Raw genomic sequence first — 10,039 nt, forward strand, 5'->3', positions numbered from 1 at the left:
GAGAACTAAGCGAAAGACACTACTAGAAGAATCATATAATTAAAGCAATGTGTACAACACCACGAATATGGTATGTTGGATTGGACACTACATGACGGCAGCTTACAATTTCTATCATGTCTCTGGTTTTTTTTTTCCTCCAGTGGTGATCACGACATGATTGTTCCTCATATCAATACTTTAAATTGGATACGCAATCTCGGTATAGCACTTGATGATGACTGGAGACCTTGGTCTGTTGATGGTCAAATTGCAGGGTTAGTATTCTATTCTTGCTCATAAATATAGATGCTTATATGAATATCAGTGCTCATCTTATGCTAAGTATCGATGATATAACATGACATATCAATTCCTTGATGGATAACAAAGTTGATCCAAATGTTAGGCTTGCTGTAAGTTTATCCACTAATGAACTGCTATATCATATCATCGGTGCTTAAAATAAGATAAACCCGAGTGCTTATTACATGATTCCCTCGCTCACAAATAAGGCACTACAAATTTCTCTCCTTTGCAGATACACTGAGAGATACAAGAACAAGGATTTCTCTATAACATTTGCGACAGTGAAGGCAAGAGAATTTTGATTATGCTCTTTCTCTGACGTAACAAAGAAATTAAAAGGTGATTAACAAAGAAGTTTGAATTGCAGGGAGGAGGTCATGTAGCTGCCGCTCACTACCCTAAAGAATGTCTTGCCATGATTGAAAGGTGGTTCGATTTATATCCATTATAGGTATTTACTTGAGTAGTAATTTAGTTTGGAATAAATATTCTGCATTAAGCGAGGCAATTAATTGTGAAAACCATGCAACTTTGCCATAGGCAAATCCATGATAAATTGCAAGATTTGCAGATTCTGAATTTAAGAACAGATTAAAAAGAACATATTTGAATTCGATTGTATTTGGCTATTGAGCTCAACTACATTAAGTTGCTGGCGTGGTGTGTTTTATTAGCATAAATATTGTTTTTCGTGCAACTTGATTCATCCATGTGAGGGTTGCAAATTGAGAAGCTCTGATAAAAGTAATTATTGAAGTCCAATTTAAGACGTCAAAATATAATCATGGTAGAAGTGCGTTGTATGTTAATGGATAAATCCGACATGTTAAATACTGAAAAATTAACCATACACAAGGGTTTGGATTATTCCTCTTAACAAGATTAACGTTTTGATGTGAAATCCATATTATGTTTCAACATATACTTCGATTCAAAACGAATACATAATTTCAAGATTAGTGTTGTCGGTCTAATCATAATCGTGTGGGTTGTTGAGAAATAATTTTCGCATCGATTAGATATGAGGATTGAATTACGTTACCAGTGATCCGAAAACCCCATCTCACGGATCACATTTGGAAAAAAAAAAAAAAATCTCATTCCACTTTGGTGTAATTCAATTTCAATAATGGCTGAAATTTTATTTCTAGAACACAAAATTATGAGCAACACACGTGTTCCTAACTAGTTAGCAGAGAGGTAGATATGGAACATATGTTTGTCTTCCACAAAGCTTTAGCTTTATTGACTCATATGCCACCTATTGGAGATTAAAACAATATTTTCATGTCCTTGTTCAAATAGTTATGGTAATGGATCTTGCTATTTGTACATGGTGACTTACCTTTTAGTTGACACGGTCCCACCACTCCTCTCACATGGGGAGGTCGTCTCCATACATTTGGGCGTGGGACTCGACCTCTTCCATGTGAGAGGTCGAGTGGGGCCGTGTGAACCAAAGTATAAGCCATCATATACAAATAGATTAATTCGTTGTTCAATAAACAAATGTACAGTGAAGTTAGAAGTCATACTTTCCTAGTAAGGAATTGGGTAGCGATCCTTATTTTTTGGCCTGGCTTTGAACCCAACAGGGTTTTAAGGAATTTCGCTACATTAGGATTATAATAATTACATTGGTTATTTGTTTGGACTCCGATCATTGGTTCCTAAATAAAACTATTTTTTTCCCTTCGTAATTTTGGCCAATTGGTTCAACCATGAGAAACACGTTGTACTTAGACCGTGAAATTTAATGATGTTTTCTAATTCACTATATTGCCCCAGACTTGGCTTATTTAAAATAAAATTTAATTGAGTTGACGAGTCTTCGTAACTTATTAAGATACAAGCTATTGGTTGTTTAAAGCAAGAAATAACAAAGACGTTACTGGTTCAATTATTATCTAGTCAATTCAACAACTGAGAATTAATATGTTCATCCCAGAAGGATTTAAAATTAAATAATGTTATTTGCACTCGCTAATACATCAAATTACTAACCGTCGCATATATGCCATATACAAAGACTACGATAGTAAACAATTACAAATAGCATTGCTCTTTAAAATTTGGGTTGATGATTCTGAATCTGAATTCAAATTGTTTTGTGCAACCTACCATTTGTAGTCGGTGGTGGCGACCATTGCTCTCAGACGGCTGCTAAGTGTCTAGATTCGATTTTCAGATACTCTCCTTATTTAGTTTTACTAGACTCTTGTAATTTATATTTGAATATGAACATCATCATCGAAAGGATCTCAAAGACCCACCAAAGTTCGAAAGTCAGGATCTTTCATAAAACGGTTTGATTCGAGAGGTTATAAATTAATACTTCTGGAATTGAATTAAAATTTGATTCGGTTTGTAAGATTGTTTAGCCACCGTTTGCTCGAGATTAAAATAAAATTTTTAATAAATTTTGATAAAAGTTAATGAAATGTGTAATCGAAAAGTTATGAGAATTTTATGCGGCTAAAATTCATTCTTTACTATGATTTTGATTAAAAATCTGAATTCAATTCGTAATATAACACACACGAATTTAAATTCAACTACCATTGCATCGATCCTTCTCCTACTCACCCACTTATAAATATCACGTCAACTTGTTTCTCTCTCCCAAAAAACTAAGAGGCTAAAACTCTCTCTTCAACCGAATTCAATTCTCCAAGCAAGAAATATGAGTTACTACAATCAGAATCAACCCCCTGTTGGTGTTCCTCCTCCTCAAGGCTAGTCGCAAGAACTTCATTCGATTATTTTGTCTACTTTTTGTTGGTTGAGTTTATGCGATCTAACGTGATTTGGGTTTTTTGATCGTGGATATTAATCTTCAGGTTATCCACCGGAAGGTTATCCTAAGGACGCTTATCCGCCTGCTGGATACCCGCCGCAGCAAGGCTACCCGCCCCAGGGCTATCCTCCGCAATACGCACCCCAATACGCTGCTCCGCCGCCTCAACAGCAATCCAGCGGTGGTACCGGATTCATGGAAGGATGGTACGATATTCGATAATATATAACAATTTTTTTGGATTTTTTTTCTGTGGATTGTATGTTTATGTGGATTTCTTAGAGATTAGAGTTTTTACTTTCTATGAATTTAGATCTATAGGATCTGAGTTGGATTAATTTGTTGTTTTGTGACTCGACGCCGAGTCAAATGAGTAGCCTGCGCACTATTGTTAACGTGCGCATCTGGTGAGTTAGTGGTTCCCCGGCCCCGGTTGGGTTGAATATAGGGGAGGAATCTTTTTCCCTTGAAGCACTGGGGATGAAATTCCGAAAGTACCCTTCTAATTATAGCGGTTATGAGGGCTTTTTAGTCTATATGTTATGTTCCCTTGCTTCCTTTTTCTTTTTCCTTTTCCTTTGGTTCAAATTACTTTGACTGATTTTTGATGTTATTTTGTACAGTTTGGCCGCTTTGTGCTGCTGTTGTCTTCTTGATGCATGCTTTTGATGAGGAAGGACTTGTGAAGAAGAGGGATTCGTTTTTCATTAAACGGATGGCTGAATTTTATTTCAACTATAAGAATGTAAAGTAGTGTTAGTTCTTATTTTCTGTGTTTTGATTGCCCTTTAAATTAATATGGACCTACTTGGATTTGTACTTCGGATTTCTACAATGCAAACATGTTTTCCATTTAGAACGACTCTTATCTTGTTAGCTATTTGATTTCGCGATTAAGAAAATATCTTTTCTAAGAGCATTGTACGCCTCGAAGGTTCACTTGATAGATTATGAGTAGATTTTGTTGATCTCAAATTCGATTGCTTGCATTCGCAATGCACTGGACACTACCGAATTGCATACATGTTCCATTGCTTAATCGACCTATATAGATCACAATTGATAATAATCAAGGCTTCGACCAATGTGATCTTTTGGATTTAGTATTTTATCGAAAAAGCCATAACAAGATTGTTGGAGTTAGGTATTGAACGGTTCTTGTTTGCTTCACACGCTTTTAAAATTTGCGTATCTTAAAACAACTTTAATCGACCTATATGAATCACAATTGATCATAACCAGAGCTTCGACTAATTTGATTTTTTCGATTTATTATATTTAAATTGAAAAAGTACAATAACAAGACTGTTCAAGTTAGGTATAGAGATGTTCTTACGTGCATTGTGAGAATAACATATTTTCCTAAGTTGCGTTCCAATACATTTTTTTTTGTTGGGAACACAACACGAGCGTGCCAGATTGTAAATTTCCTTTTCAAATTGTTTTTCCACTATTGTCAACATTATCAAACAACAGCTCTATTTTTGTCACCAAATAATACTGACAAAGATACCATATGAATTCGCGAGTATTTCTAGAATTGGGTTTATATATGTAGTTTCAATTTTGAATAATGTTATTTGTTATCTTGACGATGAGAAATGATCGTCATTGTGATGATAAATTACATTACTCTTCAATTTTAATATCGATCAACAATTCCAATCATGATCACGTGGATTTTAAATTATCTACAATTAAATCATTTTAAATAGTAACGTAGTTTCGAGAATGGTTGGTTGTAACTTTTTAATTTATTATTTAGACAATAAAATAGGTAGTCTTGTCAAAATAAGTGCATGAATGGCTATGATTTAGAAAGATTAATTATAAATTATTATGCTCTTGTATTTGCCGCTGACGGAAATTTCAATGGGAAAGCAACGGTCACATGAGAATTCGTGTTCCTCTGCTGTCAAATTTATCATAAAATAACTTTGTTGTTGAAACAAATTTAGAACACGAGACTATAAGTAAATTTTATTATATTAAATAAAATAGTATAATTTTTATTCAATAGAGAGATTAATTTGGACTATACTTGACAGAGGTGGACACAGAGTTTTAGATATGTGGGGTCAAAAATTAAAATATTTTTTTAAATAACATAATAGTAATGAAAATAAGTTAATACGTATTTTAATATTTAAAAATGTCGTATAATTACATCACTATAAATATTATTAAATAAATTATATTACTTGTATAGTTTTGTTTACCAATTCATGGACAAATGCTGAGCCGAAAGACTGAATCAAATTGAATATGGAACGTAATGAATTGAAATAAAATTCAAGTTTAATCTAAGAAATAAATCAAATTCACATTTAAAGCAAATGTAATTTGAAATTAATTCAAATTACATTTAATTCGTAACGATCCTAAAATTTTTGACATCATATCCATATATAATTTCCTAATAAAATTATATAAATTATATTGAAAAATTTATCGTGCAAAAATAATAAAGGATAGTGAAATAATTGAATTTTTTAAGAAGAAAAGACGAGTTAGACATCTTTTTTTGAGTCGTACGTTTGATGCATATTTAACTCTCTTTTTTTATGTCCGTTTGGACTATTTATTATGACAACGATGTAGTTTTCGAAATGAAAATTTACATGACATAGAAGATTTGTGGATTCGAATAGCATACGATCGTCGACAATTTTTAAAAGTTAACTATTATCGAAATTCTCGAAATACTAATTTCAAACGACCTGCTTTACGTGTTGTAACTTTTGCTATGGTTAACCATTTCAAACATCTTTAGTGAGCGAAAAATTAGGTCATGAAGACTTCGAAATGGTATTAAGAATGTAATTTTTTTACTTCATTTGACATCTCATAACGAATTCATCAAAGTAGGCCTTAAAGTGATCAAAACAACTACTTTTAAAAACATAAGAAAAGAGAAAGGCCAAAAAATTTGTGGGGTCATTTGACCCCACATAAACCCACGTGGGTCCACCCATGATACTCTAAGTAAATTAAATATGGTAAAGATGATTATTACGACTAAGGCTTGATTTGGTATTACTATGCTTTTAAGAGAATCAATTGTAACTGTGTTGAAAACAGGGGCGGAGCCAGGATTTTAGTTCAGTGCGGGCAAAATTTTTTTGACGACGAATGTCGAGGTTTTGGTCAGGGATTTAATGACGATAAAAAAATAAAACAATAGCACATCAATACTAAAAACGACATAATTTATATATTATACTTGTTCTTTGCGAGTTTTCATACTTTGATATCGTTGTATAATAACTTCATTATTGAACCTGAAAAATATATCTTTCTCCACATAAACAATTGTGTTATCATTCATCCACTGATCACCCAATTACTACTAGGAGTGGGAGTAATTCGAGATGTCAAATGAATCACAAATATGGGAAGCAACTCAAAAAACTAGTGCAATTCACAATTTCACAAATTCAATTCACAATTTGACAATGCAATATATATTATTTCCAAATACTAGACAACTTGAACTTGCAATCACAGATTTCCAGAGAGCCAGAGCCCAGAGGCAACAATGAACTGGTAGTCCACTGGAAGTTTGTGCCGCTTCAAGCAATTAAAGGACAAAGTGCTAATTTAATATGTTAAAAACAAAAAAAAAATATTATTACAATTTACACAAATTGAAATAACAAAAAAAAATAAGGGAAAAAAAATTTGGGGCTTCGCCTTTTGCTTTCTGGAATTTGGCTTCTTCTTTTGCCTGCTCAGCTGGTTGGCGTTGGCACTTGGCGCCTTGACGGCGCTGAGGATGTAAAGTCGGAGTCAGAGATGTGAGATGTCAAGATGAGAGCCTAGAGTAGGAGATATACAATAATGGACTGTCGGAGAGGGAAAGGGAACGACGGTTGTACTGTGAGAACTGTCGAAGACAACGGTTGACGGAGAGGGAAGGGAACGGTGGGCTTTGTCACCGGTGAAGAGGGAAGTGGGTGGCGAAGTGTGAAATCGTCACAGACAAAGTCATGAAGGGTAGAAATTTTGAAATGAATGAATGGGTTTGGGTTAACAATTGATTCAATTGAATTTTGATATAAATGGGTTTAAAACGGGTCATGACCTTGCACAATTGGGCTTCTCTCTCTAGGCTGGATCGAGAATTGAGTTACTTGGTTAAACAAACAAACAAATCTTAAAAAAAATTTTGGCCCAAAAGTATAGTGGCACTGGACGTATAGTGGCTCCACCCCTGGTTGAAAAGATCAATTGTGGAAAGAACAATATAGTGTTCGACAAACTTCTGTTTCAAAATTATTTTACGTTGTTTGGCGCATAGAAATATTTTATTGATGTGCTTGTATAAAATTAGTAAAATGGGCATTTGATAGCATTAGGCTTTTGATATTGTCATCATTTGTAATGAATGTAACTAAACACTTAAATAATGGTGTATAAATAAATAATTTAAACGCTCAATTAAATTGCAAATATCGTAACAGTAAAACATATAAAATTCAATTGTAAATGACGTGATAGGAGAATATAGAATCAAATGAATTAAATGAACGTATCATTAACATAAATTAAGCATCAGTACTTAGGAAATCATTTCCATATATAGATATAATCCATACGGTCCTGGTATAAAATGATTGGGACATTATTGATGTCGCATTCTTCCAATGTGAAAATTACTAATTTTAGTGACGATGTCAGCATTTACTCGACTGGATATACGAGACGACATAGTTATGTATAAAGTAAAAATTTTATATTACATCAAATTGATTCTGTTTCATCAATTAGCCGAAGCATTAAAGAAGTGGTTTACCATGTAAAACAAGCAATGCAGTGGCAAAAAACTAAACTACCATATAAGTGAACTCCCACCGTATAATCTCTTCCACTTCAATAAATTCAATTGAACCATTGAGACTTTCTTTGATTTCATAGTTCGTCCACTTTTTCTTCTTTGTCTGATTCAAATTCATCACCAATGTTACGCTCCGATCTTATACGCCTCGGAACGCGCAGCACCACATATTCCGACATGATAACGACCTGTCCGAAGTGTTTCCGAAGTGATATAGCGATTCCTACTACTGACCTGCCGAAGCACCTCGCCTCCGAGGTCGAGGTTAAGTGGACCCCGGTTAGAAGATCCATCGCCAATTTCAGAAAGAGATTTGTGCCAAGATCCTTCCTGCACCTAAGGTTTAAATTGATTTGACGTCTCTATGAGGTTAGTTGATGTGATTTATCAACTTTATGTCAATTCAACTTAGAAAAAACAAATTGTCCGCCCACTCTACAGACGCGGCTGATTGACGCCTATGAGCGGACGCCTCATACCATCAGATGTATACATGCGTCCCACATCCAACGGTTCATACCACATATAAATACCCAAGGTTTGGCAAGAGGCAGAGGTAATGAAACTTTTACTACACAGCACTCTATAGCAAGCTTATATATTTTCTCCTCCCCCTTTATCATTGATTTGCACAGCCCCTGGGTACTGTTCCGACCACTTAAACCTGACGTGACCGTCGGAGTGTATACGGCCGTCACCACCCCCGCTGGTTCCGACAGTGTGCGTCTGACTATTCGTTGATTGTGCGCAGAGAGAAATACGTGGAGCAGCTTTCAGTTGGCCACGTAGAAGGACCAATTTTCGAGGTCAATAGATTGGCGCCGTCTGTGGAAAGCACTCCCCATTCAAAGTTTTGCGTTCTCCATCGGAGAAATTACCAGAAAACTAGCGACTAACCCTGAAATGGGGGCATTCTTGAAAAAGAACAAAGTCGAGTTACAATCCAAGTTCTCACTACCCTTGAAAAAAGAGGTAGGATGAGCTATAGCCATGAAGACGACAACCCCATGAGAGAGGCCTCTGAAGAAGAGGTACTTCATAACAATGTTACTCATCAGAGACCACATCACCGGCGTCGCTGAGGTGGAAGAACAGCCATACTCACTGAAAGAATGGCTCAAATAGCTACAGGTATGAGAGACATAGCAGCTCAGAATATGGCGATGCAGAAACTCCTCATGCAAGTCCAGGGTCATCAGGGCTATCAAATGCCCCAAGGATCTTATCCAGTGCGGAAAGCCCCTTTATCTCACTCCGGAGGCCACATGAGCAGGCACACAGAACGCCCCCTCGAAAGGGAGATGAATGCCGAAGCTACATCTTATGTGCAAGGGAGTCAGCCATCAGAACCACGCTTGGGGGACAATTTCCCTCAGGAACATGATGACCAAAGGTTGGTAAGCGTCTTTGACCGGATAGGGGAGGATCCTAGCAATAGGTCCGCCCAGCAAGAGGATCAGTTCGTCCGAATCACGAACAAGAACATGCTCCCCCTCCTTCTCCTAGAAATAGGAGAGAGAGGAGGAACCTAGTCGATTGGGGAAGTCGAGGAGAAGCACATCCACCTCCCCAGGACATCCAAGATGATGAAGGGTCAGATGGGCTCTGTCGATCTTATGAGATTGACGATGATGATGATAACCTCCCTTTCTGAAGGAAAATCCGAAGCTTCCCAATGCCAGCGAATTTCATGCCCCCTAAGATCCCCAAATATGAAGGAAAGGGGGGTCCGTAGAAGCATCTCACCAAGTACATGACACAGATGAGCCTGAGGGGAGCCTCGCCTGCTTTAAAATGTAGAGCCTTCCATTTAACACTAGGCGAGGCCGCCGAGGTATGGTACAGCAGGCTTCCTCCCCTAAACATCAGAAGTTGGCCAGATTTGAAGAAAGCATTTTTGAACCTGTACCTCTCACCAGGGAAGGAGAAGCACCAGTTCAACGCCTGCAAGACATGAGGCAGGCCCCTGAGGAGATGCTGAAAAGCTATCTCGCCAGGTTTACAGACGAAATTACATACTGCGAACAGGTCACTGACAGAGAAGCCCTTTCAGCCCTGAAGGGTGGGCTCAACACGAACACTTTGTTCTGGAGGGACGTGCGCAGCAAGAATCCCTC

General features: G+C 36.6%; 2 protein-coding genes across 2 annotated transcripts; both read left to right on the forward strand.

The window, feature by feature from the left end:
• The first annotated feature begins 110 nt into the window (after nucleotides 1-110).
• Nucleotides 111-964, forward strand: LOC111368869 (serine carboxypeptidase-like 17). Its single transcript, XM_022990349.1, has 3 exons — nucleotides 111-257; nucleotides 521-575; nucleotides 656-964. The coding sequence occupies exons 1-3, from the start codon at nucleotides 157-159 to the stop codon at nucleotides 737-739; spliced, it is 240 nt and encodes a 79-aa protein (XP_022846117.1). The 5' UTR covers nucleotides 111-156; the 3' UTR covers nucleotides 740-964.
• Nucleotides 965-2,846: 1,882 nt separating this feature from the next.
• On the forward strand, nucleotides 2,847-3,947 carry LOC111368870 (cysteine-rich and transmembrane domain-containing protein WIH2-like). The gene is made up of 3 exons (XM_022990350.1): nucleotides 2,847-3,023; nucleotides 3,129-3,291; nucleotides 3,709-3,947. The coding sequence occupies exons 1-3, from the start codon at nucleotides 2,972-2,974 to the stop codon at nucleotides 3,752-3,754; spliced, it is 261 nt and encodes an 86-aa protein (XP_022846118.1). The 5' UTR covers nucleotides 2,847-2,971; the 3' UTR covers nucleotides 3,755-3,947.
• Nucleotides 3,948-10,039: the final 6,092 nt, after the last annotated feature.

This window comes from Olea europaea, chromosome 19, assembly GCF_002742605.1.
Source record: "Olea europaea var. sylvestris chromosome 19, O_europaea_v1, whole genome shotgun sequence".
Taxonomy (NCBI): Eukaryota; Viridiplantae; Streptophyta; class Magnoliopsida; order Lamiales; family Oleaceae; genus Olea; species Olea europaea.

Coding starts and splice junctions, on each gene's coding strand:
- LOC111368869 (XM_022990349.1), top strand. CDS start 157: ATGATTGTTCCTCATATCAATACTTTAAATTGGATACGCAATCTCGGT. Junction 258..520: donor GTTGATGGTCAAATTGCAGG/GTTAGTATTCTA, acceptor TCTCCTTTGCAG/ATACACTGAGAGATACAAGA. Junction 576..655: donor TAACATTTGCGACAGTGAAG/GCAAGAGAATTT, acceptor TTTGAATTGCAG/GGAGGAGGTCATGTAGCTGC.
- LOC111368870 (XM_022990350.1), top strand. CDS start 2,972: ATGAGTTACTACAATCAGAATCAACCCCCTGTTGGTGTTCCTCCTCCT. Junction 3,024..3,128: donor TGGTGTTCCTCCTCCTCAAG/GCTAGTCGCAAG, acceptor ATTAATCTTCAG/GTTATCCACCGGAAGGTTAT. Junction 3,292..3,708: donor ACCGGATTCATGGAAGGATG/GTACGATATTCG, acceptor TATTTTGTACAG/TTTGGCCGCTTTGTGCTGCT.